Below are 21,888 nucleotides of genomic sequence, written 5' to 3'. Positions count from 1 at the left end.
TATATGATTTCTGCTAGGAAAAATACAAATTACTATATTATTTATTTTAAATATACAAACAGCAAAAAAATACATGTATTTTACATTACATAATATTGTTAAAATTATGTATTATATAAAAATTATATATTTTCATTAAAGTTCAAATACAAAACACATTTACAGTTGAAATTTATGAGGGAACATTGTTTCTACACCAATTTTTTTTTTCAGTGTATGAGCTCATCTATATTCGAGTGTACTAAAAATTAACAAAATGAAAGAAAAATATAATTAGCGTAAACCATTGTAAACTTTAAAATATTAAAAAAATATATTAATTTTAAGGAAAAGGTTGCACCATAAAAATCTAATCTTAGCATATGCTGTGAAAAATTATAAATAGTTTAGGGTCATATTATGTAATTTTACTGTGATTTATTATATATGTAAAAATGATGAATTACTGTGTTACATTTCATTTTTATTGCACTATTTTATTTTACTTTGATGGTTTATGAACAGGCCATTTATGATTAACTAATTTTTCACCATATTTTTCTAACATTTTCACCACTTTTTACTGTATTATGCAATTTCTCACCACCTTTTCCTGTATTACACTATTTACAGCGTATGCAATTTCTCAAATCCCATAAATTGATATATGTAGCATAAAATCCAGCGTACTGATACCTGTGTGGGATTGTACAGCTCCTGTAGGGCATTTCTGGAGCCTTTCCGACAGCAGCCCTCCGCTGCAAATGGGTTCCGCCTCATAACTGGAACAAAAACAAAGAGAGAGACAGACGGACAGTTAGAGTAGCCAATCACAGACTGACAGGAGCAAAATCAACCAATACCGACAAGGCGGGTTTCACAAGGCGGGTTTGCAGTGTTCATACGGCCACTTCAACACACACACATTTGGCTAAATGGATGCCCTCAGGAAAAGGGCAAGCTTTTAATAATGCAAAGCCGTAAAGCCATCCAACAAATCTCCATATAAACAATACATTTAATTCCAAGTCACTGCCTCAAAACACACAAACACACACACCTCTAGAGTGTGTATGTTGCAATCGATGAATAATTTAAGCATGTGTAGACGCTCTGCCATGTCGTAACTGACAGTAATAGTTTTATACAGTTTGTCTCTCAGCAGCAAGTCCGCAGAGAGTGACCGGCACTGCTGAAATTACACTACATGAAAGCTAATGACCAGCACCGCTAAAATGGTGCCCTATGAAAGCAGTCTCTGTGCTAAGATTGAGACTGACAGATTTAGTACTACATAGCTTCGCTTATTCGTTCTCATGTAACATTATCCTGACTTATAGCGTGTATTTGTGTTATGTTAAGAGTCGTACGTGTTTGCGCACACAGAAAGCATTGTTTCAAATTGCGTTAATGCCTGTAAGTGCACAGTGTTCTCAGAGCGTCTGATGTCTTATGGTTTAATCCAGCTCGAGGTAAGGGAACCGAATGAAACCGAGACCGCTGGGAACGAGAGATGAAAGGAAAACGAGAGTGACGGAGAAACAGAAAGGATGTGTTAATGAGGGATAGAGAGACTGTCGGACAAGAAACAGACAGTTTGGATCAGGGGATCGACAACCTGAGGGCTTGTCATTAGTGCGCCGGTGATAGCGAGAGATGGGTTTGTGTGATTTAATTGGCCGTTTTAGAAATGCCAGTTTTTCGTTCGCTCGTATGAGGAAGTAATCCTTCATAATCATGCAGTCTGTTTTATTTAGTGTAAATACAACCCCAAGGAATACAAACCCAACGTTTGTGTTATGAAAATCTCTCACCATTTATGTGTATAAATATTTTGGCTAATCTGAAAAAATTTTCTCCTGAAAAACAGATTCTATCTAACCCAGGTTATGATGCCAAATACAAGTTTCGTCTTGTCATAAAACGATACTTTATATCAAAAGGTTGTCAACCACTTGTAGAGACAAGCAAACAAGCAACAAGCAAATGAGATTCAAGCTAGATTGCTGTTGGCATTCATACTTATTTTAGTCATACGTTCATTCTGCCAATACCATCACCCCAAAAACTATTCATGTTTGCCCAAAGTGTTGGTTTTTCCATTGTCCTACCAGAAATCTTATAGATGCCAAATTACCAGCATTTTTTTTTTTACAATAATTTTGGGAGAATTTACATAAGCATTGTTTTTTTTTTCTATTGTGTCAGCTTTAAAACTTCCAGAAATCTTATAGATGCCAAATTACCAGCATTTTTTATATATATACTTTTTGGAGAATTTAAAAAATGTTTTGGGTTTTTCCCATTGTGACATCTTTAAAAGCTACCAGAAATCTTACACATGCCAAATTACCAAAACCTTTTTTTCCTGTGATGATAATTTTGAGAGAATTTAAATAAATCTTGATTTTTTCCATTTTGTTAGCTTTAAAAGGTTCCAGAAATCTTATAGATGCCCAATTACCAACACTTTTTTTTTGATCATTTTGGGAGAATTTAAATAAGTGTTGGATTTTTCCATTATGTTTTAAAATCAGAATTTGTATAGATGCCAAATAACAATATTTTAATAAATTACTTAGGACACCCTATGAGTCAATTGCCTGTAATCCACTTTCAGCAGCAGTAACTTGAGGCATTCATTTTCTGTGTGACTTTATCAGTCTCTCACATCGTTCTGGAGGAATTTGGACGACTCTTCTTTTTAACGTTGCTCCAGTTTATTGAGGTTTGTAGGCATTTGCTTTTGCATAGCTCTTATCACAGCATTTGAGTCAGGATGAGCTCTGGACTTGGACTGGGCTGTTGCAACACATTGATTCTTTTCTTTTCAGCCATTCTGTTGTAGATTTGCTGGTGTGCTTGGGATCATTGTCCTGTTGCATGACCCAATTTTGGCCCAACTTTAGATGTCGGACAGATGCCATCGTATTTGACTCTAGAGAACTTTGATATACAGAGGAGTTCATGGCCAACTCAGTGACTGTGAGGTGCCCAGGTCCTGTGGCTACAAAACAAGCCCAAAATGATCAGCCCTCCTCCAGCATGTTTGTCTTTTGGTATGAGGTGTTTGTGCTGATACGCTCTTTAGGTTTTTACCAAACTTGGCCAAACATCTCCACTTCGCTCTCGTCTGTTCAGAGAACATTATTCTAGAAGACTTGTGTTTTGTTCAGATGCAGCTTTGCAGACCTAAACTGTGCTGCAATGTTTTTTTTTCGATAGAAGAGGCTTTCTTCTGCCAAGCCTTCCAAACATGCCATTTTGTCCCATATTTTTCTAATGGTATTGTCATGAACTTTATCATTTAACATGCTAACTGAGGCCTGTAGAGTCTGAGGTGTAGTTCTTGGGTTGTCTGCCATTTCTCTGAGCTTTACACAGTCTGATCTTGGGGTGAATTTCCACTCCTAGAAGGAGAGGAGTCTGTTTTAAACGTCTTCCACTTGTGAATAAACTTCAAATTACTTGGAAATGGCCATATTACTCTTCTTAGATTGATGTCGGCAACAATTGCTTCTCTAAGATGATTGCTGATGTCTTACCTCCTTGGAATTGTGTTAACACACACCTGAAGGCTCCAGACCAGCAAACTGCCAAAGCTTATGCTTTTATAGAGGCGCTCAGACTTGCTGGTGATCAGTTAATCAAAGGTATTTGACTAGCAGTGCTTGACTGTTATTTACCCTCTTAATTCCAATGTTAACAGTAAGGGTGTTTTGGCTTTGCCATATTGGCTTTATTTTTGTTCAGTAAATAATGATATGGTGCAATTTGTCATGTGTTGTTGTTCATCTGAGGTTGTATTTTCGAAATTGTAAGACCATCAAGGAACAGTTTTTTTAATGATATATATAATTTTTGGGGGGTTTTCCATTGTGTCAGCTTTTAAAGCTACTAGAAATCTTATAGATGCCAAATTACCAACACTTTTTATCCTGTGATGATGTGATTTTCTCATTGTGTCAGCTTTGAAAACTACCAGAAATCCTGTTGATGGTAAATTAACACTTTTTTATATATAATTTTGGGAGAATTTAAGTAGGTCTTAATTTCCATTGTGTCAGCTTTAAGAAATCTTATACAGAAATTTTATAGATCTTACAGATACCAAATTAACTTATTTATTATGGAGAATTTGGGGAGAATTTGAATTAGTCTTGATTTCTTCATTGTTTTGAAAGCTACCATAAATCTTACAGATGTCAAATTAACAACATTGTTTGTTTGTTTTTTGATAATGTTAGGATAACTGACATAAGTGTTGAGTTTTTCCATTGTATCAGCTTTGAAACCTACCAGAAAATAACAATTTATTTGGATAATTTTGAGAGAATTTAAATAAATGTTGAGTTTTTCCAGTGTATCAGCTATAAAAGCTACCCCGAATCGTATAGATGCCAAAATTAATAACTTTTTTTTTTTTTTTTTGATAATTTTGGGAGAATTTGAATAATAGGTGCGTTTGTTTGTCAGAAATTCTGCCGATGCCAAATGAACGTCATTTTCTGGATGATTTTGCAATTTAAAAGGCAATTAAAAAAGGATGTAAGCTGTCCAAACATTGAAACAATGAGAATGTTTTCATGATATTTTTTTAAATGTTATTTGTTGTTGTTATTTTTCTTATTATATTTGTTGTTTGCAACATTCCGTTTTAATATATTTTAAAATATAATTCATTTTTGAGAATTTTCCTCTAGTCTTTAGTGTCACATGGTCCTTAGGAAATCATTCTAATATTTTTTTTTCAGGATTACGTGATGAATAAAAAGTTCAAAAGAACATCACTGATTTAAAATAGAATTTTTTTTGCAACATTATAAATGTCTTCACTGTCACTTTTGATCAATTTAATACGCTCCTACAAAATAAAAGTATTAATTTCTTTTTAAAAATAAATCTTGACTTCAAATACTGACCTTATCTAGCCCACTACCTCATTATAGCCAGAAACAATGGACTGCAAACAAAGCGTGCGTCTGTGTGTGTGTTTGTTTTGAGTTTCAATATGGGTTCACTCTCCCTGAGCAAGCACTAAAATTATCCCACCTGTGTCCAGGTGGATGTTGCTGTTATTAAATTGGTAGTCCATTGGACACACACCTGCAGTAATTTCCCATATGCTGACAACATCATTGTCGGTGGTACAGCACCTGCCCCCCTCTCCGCTGCGTGACCTTCAGCTCACCCGCTTCACCAGACAGTTGGCCATTGTTTGTGACAAACCATGTAGTGGGCAGCGTTATGAATATTAAGCTGTAAAGATCTGAGCCTGTACACATTGATGAAATGTCTCGGCGCTGATAGATGAGGATCTAATGGCAATATTTTATCCCGGAGAGCCGGGAAACGAAAGAACCTTAGGCACAGAGATCTTGTTTAGTCCTAGGGGAAATCAGAGGACTAAATGAGCAAAGCAGGAATGTTTTAGCCTCCTAAACTCATCAACAAACAAAGTTTAAAGAACAAGGGAGCACTGAATAATACATAGATGTTAATGTCAAAATTCTGGCCCGGGCGTACACATGACCTTGCGCTGCTCGTTCCCAGCAGGCCTGTTTCCTCCGAGCCGTGATCACACTGTCACATATCTGCAGCCGTCCGTCAGCCGAGGATTATGGTATACCGGAGGATTAATCTGTCTCTATCTACCCGTAACATACTCTAAAACACATCAGTTCCCTTATCACCGCTCCGAGCGCACAAAACCATAAGTCAGACTACAACTAAAATACGTCTGCTCATAAAACCACATATACAGTAATAAAAGGATGTTTTCAGTCAATAAAGATGACAAGGCTACATTTGGATGAATACAGGCCATCAGATCTGCACCGGCACACACACAAAAACACAATTTTTTTAAATTTTAAACCAATAGCAAGAAAATACTATTGCTCTCAATTGATTATAAAAGAAATTTTATGATAATTAATTAATTAATGTGCTTGAAAATAATTCAAAGACTGCATTGTTGAATAGCTATTACAAAACGTGGCTTTAGAAATCAATATATTGTTTATTATATTTCCATTTCCGTTTATTATATTTATTTTTTGTTTTAAATTTTATTGATTTCATTCTTTCTAGCATAAAAATATATATATATATATATTTTTAAATGTAATTAATTGGATTTAATTGGCATGTTAAGTTGACACATTACCATGTTTTTGTTTTTTGTCTTTGTCTTTTTTTTTTTTTTTTTTTTTTGGTCACGTTCTTTGGTAATTCCATGTGTGTGAGATTTTATTTTATTTTATTTTATTATTTTCATGTTCCATGTAAATGCTATAAAAAGTGGCTTTAGAAATCAATATATTGTTGAAAATTGTATTGTTTCATTCATTCTAACAATGATGTTTTTAAAAATATATATAATTAATTGTATTAAATTGCCATTTTAAGTTGACACGTCATTCCATGTGTGTTTTATTTTATTTGTTTTGTTTTGTTTTATTTTATTATGATTTTTTATTAAAATTTAATTTTCCATCAATGTTGTATTATATTATATGTTTAAAATTGTATTGATTTTGTTCTTTCTAACATAAGAAAAATATTTTTTATATAATTTTATTAAATTGGCATGTTAAGTTGACACATTACTGTTTATTTTTTGCTTGTTTGTTTGTTTGCTTGTTTGTTTGTTGTCTTTGTTTTGTTTTTTCATGTTCTATGTTGATGTTTTGTTTTTGTTTTGTTTTTTTGTTAATTCCATAGTATTTTGTTAAGTGTCTTGGAGTATCATTTAAATACCAAAGAGACATGGTTTTACCATCTGATACTATCACTATACCATGGTACAGTGCTTTGTTTTATGAGAGTCCTGCTCATTTATATGTCTCTTGTGAAAAGAGACAAGGCCTGAACCTCATTATGGTTTAATTTAGCTTTCTACTAATTCTTCAATATTTACAATGTATTTGGGTGACTTCATTAAACAACGGCTGATAAGAATTGATTGAGAGCGAGTGTGTGTATTTATGTGGACTGAGAGGAAGTGTGTGTTTGGTTCCCACCGGACACAGACATCTGGACAGATTGTCCACTTTCTCTGATTAACTTCACTGGCATTTTCTCTTTTGCTTAAGCATTTAATCCTCTAATTATTATTTTTTTCTTTTATTGAATAACAATGACTATAACGGTAAAAAGACTTTTTTTTTTAAACAGAAGAAAATTAAAAATAACACAGCAGGAAGTTCAGCAATGACATTTTCTGTTTTATATTTTTTAGATCTGACTAAACAGCTTAAAACGCATTACTCGAGTAGGCAGAAGTGTGTGTGGGAACTTAAAACGAGATATTCTGACTCACTGAACCCAAACAACCACAGGATGGATGATCTTTCCCATTCACCTACGACCTAATGAATGAGCTCATGTGCGTATGTGTGTACTGTGTTAAGCTCTTTTGTCAGATAGGGTTAACGCTGTTGTAGCCGCCTAATCCTCTTTTATTTATATAAAAGCGAGCGAAAGAGGTTGTTTGTGTATGGTGTAACAGTTGATCTTAAAAGGGACAGCCACTCTGAAAAATTGTAATTCTATCTCATTTACTCACCCTCAAGTTGTTACAAACCTGTCTGACTTTTTATTTTCTGCTGACACAAAATCAACATATTTTGAGTAATGTTTAATCTGTTTTTGACCATATAATGGAAGTCAATGGGGTCCAAATCAATTCCTCATTGACTTGCATTGTACGGACAACAAAAACACTGAGACATATCATACAGTCATACAGGTTAGGAACGATATGAGGATGAAGGTTCATTTTTGGGTAAAACACCACTTAAAGTTGTCTATGCTGAAAGCCAATGGGGTCCAAAACCACTCGCCATTGACTTTCATTGTATAGGCAACAAAAACAAAATACATTTTCTTAAATATCTTTTTAAAGAAAGAAATTCATACAGATTTGAAATTGCATGAGGTTGAATGTTTTTTTTGGGGGGGGTAAAATACCACTTTTTTGAGTTGTATATAATGAAAGCCAATGATATGAGGATAAAGATTGGTTTTTGGGTGAAATACCACTTAAAGTCGTCTATACTGAAAGCCAGTGGGGTCCAAAACAACTCGCCTTTGACTTTCATTGTATAGGCAACAAAACACTGAGATATTTTTTTCAAAGTATCTTTCTGTGTTCCACAGAAGAAAGAAATTGATACAAAATTTGGACTAACATCAAGTCAAGTCAAGTCAAGTCGAGCTTTATTGTCATTCTGCTACATGTGTGGGCATATAGTAGAACGAGATGTCGTGTCTCACAGGACCACGGTGCTACATACTAGTTAAGCAATATAAACATACAACAGTACATGAATAAGAAAAGCAATTACAGACTTATACAACGGTTAACCATTTGACTATACATACTATAAATACTATAATAAATAGTGGACTACACATACAAAACTTTTTTGACAACAAAAACTTTACATAAGTACTGTACATGACGTTTTACAAAAGAGACATTTGTACATGAAATTGTGCAAAAGAGATATTTTGTGCATTAAATTGTGCAGATGAATGTTAATTTTTAGGTTAATTACCACTTATAGGTGTCTATAATAAAAGCCAATGGGGTCCAAAACAACTCGCCATTGACTTCCATTGCAAAAACAACAAAACACTGAGACATTTTTCAGAGTATCTTCCACAGAAGAAAGTAAGTCAAATAGACTTGGAACAACATGAGAATAAGTGTTAATGTTTAGGTTAATTACCACTTTAAGGTATCTATAATGAAAGCCAATGGGGTCCAAAACAATTCACCATTGACTTTCAATGTATGGGCAACAAAACACTGAGATATTTTTCAGAGTATCTTCTTTTGTGTTCCACAGAAGAAAGTAAGTCAAACAGACTTGGAACAACATAAGAATAAGTGTTAATGTTTAGGCTAATTACCACTTTAAGGTATCTATAATGAAAGCCAATGGGGTCCAAAACAACTCACCATTGACTTTCAATGTATGGGCAACAAAACACTGAGATATTTTTAAAAATATCTTCTTTTATGTTCCAGAGAAGAAAGAAAGCTGTACAGTTTTGGAACAACATGAATATATGTGTTTATTTTAAGATTAATTACCACTTTAAGGTGTCTATAATGAAAGCCAATGGGGTCCAAAACAACTCGCCATTGACTTTCATTGTATACACAACAAAAACACTGCAACATTTTTTTAAATATCTTCTTTTATGTTCCACAGAAGAAAGAAAGTCATACAGATTTGGAACAACATGAGGATAAGTGTTCATTTTAAGATTAATTACCACTATAAGGTGTCTATAATGTAAGCCAATGGGGTCCAAAACAACTTGCCATTGACTTTCATTGTATACACAACTAAACTATTTTTCAAAATATCTTCTTTTGTGTTTCACAGAAGAAAGAATGTCATCTAGACTTGCAAAAACATGAGGGTGAGTGTTCATTCTTTTGTAAAAACCACTTTAAGTTGTTTATAATGAAAACCAGTGGGGTCCAAAGCAACTCACCACTGACTTTTTTTGAATAAACAACAAAAGCACTGAGATATTTTTAAAAAAGATAAGTGTTCATTTTAGGTTAAATACCACTTAAGGTGTCTATAATGAAAGCCAATGGGGTCCAAAACAACTCGCCATTGACTTTCATTGTATACACAACCAAACTCTAAGACATTTTTCAAAATATCTTCTTTTGTGTTCCACAGAAGAAGAAAAGTCATACAGATTTGGAATGACAAGAGGATGAATGTTCATTTTTCAAGTAAAATACCACTTTAAGGTGCCTATAATGAAAGCCAATGGGGTCCAAAATGATTAGCCATTGACTTTTAATGTATTGACACCAAAAACAATTGTTCAACATTTTTCAGTGTATCTTTTTTATGCTCCACAGAAGAAAGAAATCCATACAGATTTGGAACAACATGAGAATGAATGTTAATTTTTGGAGGTGCCTATAATAAAAGCCAATTGGGTCCAAAATCAACTCTCAATTTATTTTTACTGTATGGAAGAAGAAGAAAGTCACCCAGGTTTGGAATGACATGAAGATGAGTGCTCATTTTTTTTGGGTGAACCACCACTTCAATGTGTTTCCTTTAACTCGTTGGCCGTTTCTATCCAAAACCACAAAATAAAGTGCGGCTTCACCCTTATATCTGGCTTTCCACTTAGTCAAGTTAAGATGTATTTGTCATGTTCTCCTACTACTTTTCATCAGAGGGGTGTGTAAGTTGCTGTGTGGGTGAGTGCAGTAAAAGTGCTCTTGGTCCCATGAATTGTAGGTCAACAACGTTGAATGAGAGCAAAAAAGCTGAGAAACTTGCGTCTAATAGCCCATGTTTGTTTTTTCTGTCATGGTGGGGACTTTCCATTGACTTCTGTTGTTATTCCAGTAAGCTAATGATGTTTTTTATCCCCCAAACCCTCACAGAAGACCTCCATTAAGGCGTTATTTAGTCTGTTTATTAAGCCGTTTTTCTCACGGGGACTGTTTGCTTCTCCCCATTGTAGGTGATTACAGATTTTACCGTCCTTGAAGGGACATTCGCTCCCACAATTTAGCCAAAAGCCAGCCTGGAGTCTTGACTATGACTCCTAACTGCATTATACTTCACTGAACCTCTGCTGTGTGTGTGTTTGAGTTGTTTGTGGGGCTTTTTATGAGTGTGTCAGCATCCTGCCGGCGTGATGCCGACACAGCACTCTAATTGCATACTGAATATGGACACACACATACACACACACACAGCTGTATTCATTATCCAAACTCTTTCTTGAGACTATCGGGACGAATCTGCATCCATCTATTTCCTGTTCTGTCCCTCTTCATCTTTGTATCACCGTCCTTGTGCAAAATAAATGTACACACGCTTTCGCTTTGGGCGACACAGGCTGTCATTATTCATCCGTCTCGTTCTTCCCTCGGCGTCTCCATCCGTCCATATTGTCCCTCAGATCACATTACATCTGAAACTAACCAACAAACGCATCACCTTGAAGACATACAGTCTTCACATTCCTCAAATGCGGATGTCATCAAAAGCGCTTTCTGATTCATATATTTGCTGCAAATATTATTCTGAGCTTTTTGATCTGCATTGCAGGTGGTCGCAGGATTATCCGCATCTGTCCTTCAACTCTGGCCAAAAAACTGCCTTAAGCAAACAAAAAACCACATAGATGTTTAAAAAAACACATGCCTATGCGGTACTTCGGTCTTAAAGTCAGTGTCTGTCACGTTTAAAGGTGACCTGGAAACTCATAAGGAAGATACTTAATCATACACGCTCACTCACAAGATGGTAAAGATATAGTAAATCATAATGAGACAAATTGATGTCTAATGGCTGAGTTTGGCTGCCTGACACCAGCTGAGCTGATTCAGCATCAGCTATTAACACAAACATAATGATTGCTTATTATACCATACATGCATTTTTATTAAAAATGGCACTGCCCGCAACCTGCATTACCTTTAATTAATTTTTATTAGTTTTTTTATTTATTACTTATATTTAGAAATTATATATATTTTTTATATAAATTATTTACATTATTTATTTATTAGTATATATATATATATATATATATATATATATACTTTATTTATATAAAATATTTATTAAATTATTCATATTATTTTATTTATTAATTTGTATTTACCTACATTTTAAATTATAAATTTATTACAAAATTATTTATTATTATTAAATAATTATATATTATCTAGTTATTTATTATATAATTTAAGTTATATTTATAAATATATAATTTAATTATTATTTATATAAATTATATATAACATAATATTTTTTTATTTGTATTTATTTATTTATTTATTTTGCTGTACATTTGGTGACAAAATTGAATAGCGGAACAAAAAATTATTAAACTTTCATTAAAAAATCTGTAATATCCAATAAATTATTACCTGTATTTAAATAGTAATATTTTCTATATTAAATATACAGTATACAATATTAATGTCATTAATAATAATAACACTAGTAATGTTAATTTCTAAATTTATTTATTGATTTTTTTAAATGAAATTCCATGATTTTCTTTTTGTGTATTTATATATTATATAATTTGATTTATATTTATAACTGCAGATAATTTGTAATTGTTTATTTATTATATATTATATTATTATTATTAAAAAATTAAATAGTTATATATTATCTAGTTGTTTATTTATTATATAGTTCAATTTATATTTATAATTATATAGTATCATTTACAATGATATATAATTATCATTTACAGTTATATAAATTATATATAAAATTGTTCATATTATACTTTTTCATATTTATTTATTTATTTTGCTATACATTTGGTGACAAAAATGCTTAAACTTTCATTAAAAATACATATAATATCCAATACCTATATTTAAATATTAATATTTTCTATATTAAATATATAATATTAACATTAGTCATTTTAATTTCTACATTTATTTTATTTAATTTTATTATGTTATTTAATTTCAATCTTTCTAGCCCCATTGAACCACATATAGGCTGAATTTGCAACTGTGTTACCCATTTTGGTGTTTTTTTCTGTATCCTTTTATTATTTTTGCTTTTTTAAAATTCATGTTCTGTTTATTTAATGAAAACAATGAAATCACCCAAATAAAGCTGTACCCTGCATTCGGACATTATATTTTGGTACCAGCATTGAAAGAGCTGCAAAGCTCAAATACAATAAATAGAAACTAAAACAGCTCATAAAATATTTATGAGGTGGACAAACAACATTTTCTGAAAGTTAAAGCTGTAGTGTATAATTTTTCCCATATAAAAATAATTCCAAATGTTAAAATAAAACAATTACACAGGCATTGGTGATGCCAGTGGCACAGAAATTACACACTTGACCTTCTTGCATTGACCAAACAAAATAAAATCATTTTTAAGACATTTTAAGCTTTTATTTGTACCCTATTTGTGGAAAGTGCCATATATAGTAACTAAAAATGGAAAACCCTCCTCTCATTCGACATGTTGGTGGTCTAATGCATAGAGTTGTGTTGTTGTGTTTTTGTGTTCGGACCCCCTGGTGTGTGATAACGCGTCTGCAGGCTGGAGGGCCATCTGCCACTCAAGAGCTCCATCCATCAAAACAAAACACAACAGACAGTCAAACAATACAGTGCATTCCCTTACATTCACAGACCACACACACACAGATAATAGAGACGTGGTGAAAGGTTTCCAAACACATATTGAAAAAAATGACCTCATAATCCGATTTTATACAGCATAGGTGACCTTTTTGACCTTTAACCTCTCAAGACTGGTATGACTTCCCACATATGAAGTCTTTCACTCGCAGACTTTGATGTATAATGCCCACGAGAGTTACATATAGATCTTGAGGTTAAATATGATTGTACTTTCTGACATCATTGATGATGCAATAAAGCTTAAAACCGTCGGCGGGTTGTCAAGAGCATTTCCAGGCCAATGCTAAGCACTGCTCTGTGTGCCCATGTGGGTAATTAGCTAGTCTCCAAGATGGAAGGAAGTGCTTGTGTCAGCTAAAGAGAAGAGAGAGTCTAAAAAAAAGGAAAGATAGTTGAAATGCTGCCTGCAGTCATTGTTCATATCCCAACTACAACCAAAGCACTCCCATAGGAACGTGCACATCCTGGTTTGGAGAATAGGAAACAGACACTAGTCTACAGCTCATGCTGTTGTCATTTCAATGAGAGAAACCGCTAGAGCTCAGAAGCTTCATTTCATGTTGCATTCTGTATGGTGATCAAAGACTTGTGATGCGCACACATTGGAAGACAAAGCTTTAAAGAGTTAGTGCAGGTTAGGACACTAATGAGATGGAATAGATAAAAATGCTGTCATCATATTTAAATGTGCTGCCTCAAGATGTGAAAACTCTGGCAGAGGAGAAGATTTTCAGTGACTTGCAAGTACGCATGATTGAAGAGTCTATACATTTTATGAAAAATAACAAAATGTATTCGGCAATGACTGGAAGTTTACTCAAATGATTCTTTCAAAAACGCTGATTCGTTCAGAAACTTAAACAAAAGGTTCTTCACAAAAGAATCACTGAATCATCTGCTTCAGATTCATTCAAGAACTCTGATTCATTCAGAAACTAAACAAGTGACTGTTTTTATGAGTTAATCATTGAATTATTCACTTAACCATTTCATTCAAAAATACTGAAACAAAAGACTACAAGTGAATCATATAATTCGTTCAGCAAATTAGTTCACAAAAATGCAGATTCATTTAGAAACTGAACAAGAGACTCTGTAGGAGAAATTGAATCATTGCTACCATTGTTTCAGTTAAAAAATGCTGATTCGTTCTGAAACTGAATAAGGGACTCTCTACAAGTGAATCAATGTATCGTTTGCTCAGTAGGTTGGTTCACAAAAATGCTGATTCATTCAGAAACTAAACGAGATTCTTTTTAAGAGAAACATTCAATCATTTTCTTATCAAAAACATTTTAAAACATTGATTCATTCAGAAACTAAACAAGTGACAACGACGTGTTTTGTTACTCATTGAATCTTTTGCTCAATCATTTTATTCAAAAATTCTGATTCATTCAGGAACTAAACAAAAGACCCTCTACAAGTGAATCATTGTACATTTCCTCAACTGATTAATTTACAAAAATGTGGATTAATTCAGAAACCAAACAAGAGACTCTGTAAGAGGATCACTGACTCATTTTCTCACCAGATGCATTTAAAAACACTGATTCATTCATAAACTAAAAAAGTGACTGTGTTTTAATCATTGAATCATTCGCTTAACTGTTTTGTTCAAAAATGCAAATTCATTTAGAAACTAAAGACTCTACAGGTGAATCATTGTATTGTATTTTTTCAGCAGATTAGTTAAAAAAAATGCAGATTCATTTAAGACAATCATTCAATAATTTGCTCATCAATAACATTTAAAAAAGGTCACTCATTCAGAAATGAAACAAGTGACTGTCTTTATGAATTAATTACTGAATCATTTGTTCAACCGTTTCGTACAAAATTGCTGATTTGTTTAGAAACTAAATAAAAAGACTTGCTAAAAGTGACTCTTTATGAGTGAGTCATTGAATCATTCACTCAACAGTTTCATTCAAAAATGTTGATTTGTTCAGATACTAAATAAAAGACTCTCTACAAGTGAATCATTGTATTATTTGCTCAAGTAACTGGTTCACAAAAATGCAGATTCGTTCAGAAACTAACAAGAGACTCTTTATAAGGAAATCATCGAATCATTTGCTCATCAAATACATTTAAAATGCTGATTTATTCAGAAAATAAACTAGTGACTGTCTTTATTAATTAATCACTGAATCATTCATTCAACTGTTTTGTACAAAAATGCAATGCTGATTCATTCTGAAATTAAACAAAAGACTCTCTACAAATGAATCTAATATCATTTGCTCAACAGATTAGTTCACAAAAATGCAGATTCATTCAGAAACTAAACAATAGACTCCTTTATAAGAGAATCACTGAATTATTTGCTCATCAGACACATTTGAAAACACTGATTCATTCAAAAACTAAACCAGTGACTGTCTTCACAAGTTAATCATTGCATCATTCACTCAACTGTCTCATTCAGAAATGCTGATTCATTCACAGACTCTCTACAAGTGAATCATTTTATCATTTGCTTAACAGATTAGCTCAAAAAATGCAGATTCATTCAGAAACTAATTAAAAGACTCTTTATAAGGGAATCATTGAATCATCTGTCAACAGATTCATTCAAAAACATCTTTGTTTTTGCTCACAGATGCAGTGAATCAGATATTCTGGAACAACAGCACTCTTGCTAAATATGATGTTTTAAATATTCTTTATTTATTTATTAAATTATTATTCATTCATTTCTAAGGTTTATAAATTGGTTAACAAAAATGCTGATTCATTCAGAAACTAAACAAGAGACTCTTTATAAGGGAATCACTGAATCATTTGTCAACAGATTAATTCAGAAATCTCTGTGAGTAAATCATGAAATTAAGATACTCTTTACAAGTAAATCATTGTATTGTTTGCTCACCAGATTGGTTCATTCATAATAGATAATAGAATCTTTATAACAAATCATTGAATCATTTGCTCAAAAATGCTGATTCATCCACAAACTGAATGAGCTGTCTTAATGAGTGAATCATTTAATGCTGAATCATTCAGGTTTACTGTGTGGAAAAGAGTAGCTTGTCGCTATCTCATTCTGCAAACTCATCTCCCTTTGTTTCCACAGAAAAAAGAAAGTCATATGGTTTGAGTAAACGATGGCAGAGCTGTAATTTTTGAGTAAACTATTCCCTTCATGAACTTTTCTATTGCATTGCTCTCTGTCTTATTCTGATGCAACTTCTCCTCTCTGTAACTGCTTCTGATTTCAGGTCATTGTGGACCATTTTGTTGGGAAACACAGCAACTAACCACATCTGACAACACCAGCGGGTGACATCAAGCTGCAAACCTGGCAGATGGCAGACGTTTGTTTATACCGGGGACTCTGGGAAATAAAATGATGGATACTTAAGCTCTTTGAAGCAAAAATGAGGTATCTGATAAACTCTCCAAAGTGTTTACGCAGTTTTAGAGAGCGCAGTGCATGAATGTGACCCTTTAATCAATATGCCTTTCTACAAACATATCCGTCTCTCACCAGATTTGCTTGCCTACCATGTATACCACCCATCTCAGTGGCTTTTTTTTTTAGATTAAAAATGAGACAGAAATGCAATAAATCACTTTAAATGGGTGTTCAGAAAATAGCTTCAAAATGTAAATAAATCTCTCAAAACTAGACTCGGCAATTAAAATAAAAGCATCTAACTGAGCTGTATAATGTTGCGGCGCGCGAGAACTACAACATAGTCCCCATAGGCATTAAAAAAGGCCTATGGGAGGTTAAAAAAGCATTTAGCCTCCATTTAAGGATGTTCGATCATTAAAAAGATCTGCATTTTGTCTCCTTACCACATGACGGATTGTATTTCAGTGTGCATTGATGGCTACTGATGTAGTACTGATGTTTAATTGTACTGTAAAAATGCTTTGTAGGTAGCTTAAAAAATGTTCAAGTCAAGAAAACAATGTTTAATATGACTGAAATAGCTCCCTGATGCACAAGGTCCACTTAGTTTGACAAAAAGCAAATTTTAACCATTTAGGATGTGATGTTACAATAAAAAATATATTTTTATGTCCTCTTTTTATATCATTATGATGTCTTAATTCAACATTTCTGATGAAAGCAAACACATAATTTAGGAAAAATTATGTATTAAAATTATATTATTTACTGAAGATGCATTGTGTCTAAGTTTAAAAATATAAAAAAAAATTATATTTTAAAAGACAATATGTATTTTTTTAGCTTTATTTTTACAGTGAAGTTCTAGCAACAACACTTACCAGTTTTTGTTTTATGTATTTAATATATAAAATTATTACAGTGTTATTTGTGTTTCCTTTAAAAATAAACTTATTTTGTATTTGTGAATTATTTATTCATGCATCAGAGAATTAAGGGTCAGGTCAAAAATAAATAAAATAAAATAAAAAAAAAAATAATAATAAAAAATAAAAAAAAATAATAATTTACTGAAGATGCCTTGCCTTTAAGTTTAAAAAATATATAGAAATTGTTATATTTTAAAGGACAATATGTATTTTTTTAGTTTTATTGTTAAGTTTTACAGTTAAGTTCTAGTAACAACACTTACCAGTTTTTGTTTTATGAATTTAATATATACAATTATTACAGTGTTATTTGTGTTTCCTTTAAAAATAAACTTCTTATATAAAAATCTTTTTGTAAATTATTTATAATTATAATTATTAATTCATGCATTCATTAAATAATTATTAATTTAATTTAATTTAATTTAATTTAATTTAATTTAATTAACTGAAGATGCCTTGCCTTTAAGTTTAAAAAAAATTAAAAAAATTGTTATGTTTTAAAAGACAATATTTGTGAATTATTAATTCATGCATCAGAGAGTTAAGGATCAGGTCAAAATAAAAAATTAAATTAAATTAAATTAACTGAAGATGCCTTGCCTTTAAGTTTAAAAAAATATAAAAATTGTTATGTTTTAAAAGACAATATTTGTGAATTATTAATTCATGCATCAGAGAGTTAAGGATCAGGTCAAAATAAAAAATTAAATTAAATTAAATTAAATTAACTGAAGATGCCTCGCTATTTTATGTAGACAATATTTGTGAATTATTAATTCATAGATCTGAGAGTTAAGGATCAGGTAAAAATAAAATAAAATACAATAAAATAAAATCTTCTTTTTATTCTTTGTCTAAAAAATAAATAATAAATAAAATGATATAATAATAATAAACAATGAAACAACTGCATGGTCTTTTAAATAATGTTAACCATTAGACAAATGGCTTTAGCACTTTTTTTTTTATCAAACTTGATTGAAATCAAGTCCCATCCCACGTTTTTCTCATTTCACTTGAAAATATGTCACATTATTGAAGTAAAATGGGTTGCATTAAGGTAACAACTGCACATTTTGAGATTTTACATACCTGGTAACTATTTCCAACATGCAGTGACAGAACTGAATCATTGTAAATGTTTAATAAACGTCCTTCTAAACTGAAACATTGAATCAATTCGTGCACTTATACTCACATATACTGTCGCATATATTGTAATTCTCCCTGTGAAGCAAGCCAGACTCTATTTATAGCTGCTAGGTCAGAGTTTCTCCTCTCTCAAACACGCTTCCACCACAAACCTCTAATTCTGCATGACACACCCTTAAAGAAGGAGAAGGAGAAGAAGCTGCAGGACAGAAACACAACAAATAGCAACTGATGAGACTGAAACCCACGGTGTCCGAGTCTGAAGTCAGAGTCAGAGCAGCAGAAGCTCTATAATCAGGAGGAACCGGCGTAGGTCTAATGTATGGGTAGATATGGAGAAGCAAACAGCCGTCAGCCTGATGCTCAGAAGACAAATGACGCTACAACACTTCAGCCACAGTGTCATTCAATCATCACCTCTGAGCTGTTTGAAACGTCTCTCTTTCCATTGCAAAGTGTCAAAACATGACTCAGTGTATAGGCTACCACAGACATAATACACACTGTGTCCACCACACTGTAATGAGAGGATAGGGCATGAATGCACTCGTGTGCAATCTGTACACGTTTGCAGTGCTTGCGAGGCATGCAACCCATTTTATTTCTGTAAAATAGTAAACCTGCCTCTAAATGGCTCTTAAGAGTTGTCTGCTATTCATGTGGGTCAAAGTGGCCGGTCTTATGCTATTAGTCAAGGTCTAACTGCACGAGACCGGTGCTGATTTGACCCGGGCAACCTCATGAATGTTTTAGACTGAGAGTGGCATGAGGAAAAGATGGAGAGATACAACAACCCAAATAATGCGCTCGCTGATTCTACCCCAGAGACTCACAATGGTGATCCGTGCAGTCCATTACTACAGGAGCGCACCATTACTGCGCCACACGGGGGAGGTCAGGCTGACGGACCTCTCACATCCACGGTCCTTCTGTTTCGAGTGTGGTTTGATTAGATCACCCACTTACACCACTAATTAGCTTCATTAAATCAAACAACCCCTGAATTACAAGTGCGGTTCGAGCATTTTCCAGATTTGATTCTCCTCTGCCTCTTGTGCTCTGCTCACCTTGACAGATATTACAGTTTTGGTTCCTTACAGTGTTATCAATTATATACATGACTGCGATTGTTATACACTTTATATTTCAATCACGTACAGTCTGAAATGCCACGTCTTAACAGTACTGCAGCACATTTTGTGACCGCTCAAAATAAACTCCAACACAGGTGTCACATTATCAGTCAGTTTGGACTTTTCCCCTTTTGAGAAACTTCAGTAAACATGCAATCAAGGATAATAAATGACACATCTGACATAAATTACAAAAATCTAATCAACAACCTTGACAAACTCAATAGGGGAAAGTGCAAACTGAGTGATATTGTGATCAATAGCAGGTGTGTGACTCACTTTGACTAATCACTTAATCATTAATAATAATAGACTATATTAATAAAATAACAATATAATTTAAACTATAATATTCCAAATGTAATTATTATTCTTTATCACTAAAATATCAAAAGACAGTATTAATAAAATAACAAAATAATTTAAATTGTATTATTATTAGTAGTAGTAGTATTAGTAGTGTTGTTGTTGTTATTACTAAAATACTAATAAACAATGTTAATACTATAATTTTCCTTGCTAGTATTATTAATATTATTATTTACTAAAATACTGATAAACAATATTATTACAAATAACAATATCATTTAAACTATAATGTTCTAAATATAATAATAATAATTACTACAGTAATAGTAAATGAGTAATAATAGCAATTATTATTATATTATTATTATTATTTAGTGATATATTAATAAACAATATTAATACAAATAACAATGCCATTTTAATGATAATGTTCTAAATATAATAATAATAATTACTACAGTAATAGTAAATGAGTAATAATAGCAATTATTATTATATTATTATTATTATTTAGTGATATATTAATAAACAATATTATTACAAATAACAATATCATTTAAACTATAATGTTCTAAATATAATAATAATAATTACTACAGTAATAGTAAATGAGTAATAATAGCAATTATTATTATATTATTATTATTATTTAGTGATATATTAATAAACAATATTAATACAAATAACAATGTCATTTTAATGATAATGTTCTAAATATAATAATAATTACTACAGTAATAGTAAATGAGTAATAATAACGATTATAATTATTATTATTATTATTATTATTATTTAGTAAATTATTAATAAACAATATTAATACAAATAACAATGTCATTTTAACTCTAATGTTCTAAATATAATAATAATAAAAATAATAATAATAATTACTACAGTAATAGTAAATAAGTAATAAGTAATAACAATTATTATTATTTAGTAAAATATTAATAAACAACATTAATACAAATAAAAATATTATTTTAACTATAATGTTCTAAATATAATAATAATAATAATAATTACTACAGTAATAGTAAATGAGTAATAATAATATTATTATTATTATTATTATTATTATTATTATTATTATTTAGTAAAATATTATATATATATATATATATATTTTTTTTTTTTTTTTTTTTTTTTCAAAATAAACTCCAACATAGGTGTCACATTATCAATCAGTTTGGACTTTTCCCCTGTTGACAAACTTCAGTAAACATGCAATCAAGGATAATAAATGTCATCTGACATAAATGACAAAAATCTAATCAACAACCTTGACAAACTCAACAGGGGAAAGTGCAAACTGAGTGATATTGTGATCAATAGCAGGTGTGTTATTAATAATAATAATAAACTATATCAATAAAATAACAATATAATTTAAACTGTAATGTAATTATTAATATGTATCACTAAAATATTAAAAGACAGTATTAATAAAATAACAAAATAATTTAAAGTATATTAGTAGTAGTAGTAGTAGTAGTGTTGTTATTACTAAAATACTAATAAACAATATTAATACTATAATATTCCATGTCAGTATTATTATTAATATTATTATTATTATTTACTAAAATACTGATGAACATTGTTTATATTAATTTTTATAATATATACAATTTATAATATTTTATAATATTATTATTATTATTTAGTAAAATATTAACGAAATAACAATATAATTTTAATGATAATGTTGCAAATATAATAATAATAATAATAATAGTAATAATAATAATAATAATAATAATAATTACAATAGTAGATGAGTATTATTATTATTATTATTATTATTACTGT

General features: G+C 31.4%; 1 protein-coding gene across 2 annotated transcripts in view; it reads right to left on the bottom strand.

Annotated features, from left to right (window-relative positions):
* chst11 (carbohydrate (chondroitin 4) sulfotransferase 11) overlaps positions 1-21,888 on the bottom strand; it is a 58,198-nt gene that overhangs the window by 24,617 nt on the left and 11,693 nt on the right. For both annotated transcript variants that reach the window (XM_051108424.1, XM_051108423.1), the window contains exon 2: positions 676-761. In XM_051108424.1, the coding sequence (XP_050964381.1) occupies positions 676-761 (86 nt within the window). The remainder of the gene's footprint in view (positions 1-675; positions 762-21,888) is intronic.

The sequence above is a fragment of the Labeo rohita genome, chromosome 4 (assembly GCF_022985175.1).
Source record: "Labeo rohita strain BAU-BD-2019 chromosome 4, IGBB_LRoh.1.0, whole genome shotgun sequence".
Taxonomy (NCBI): Eukaryota; Metazoa; Chordata; class Actinopteri; order Cypriniformes; family Cyprinidae; genus Labeo; species Labeo rohita.
This window is presented reverse-complemented; position numbering and strand designations above follow the sequence as displayed.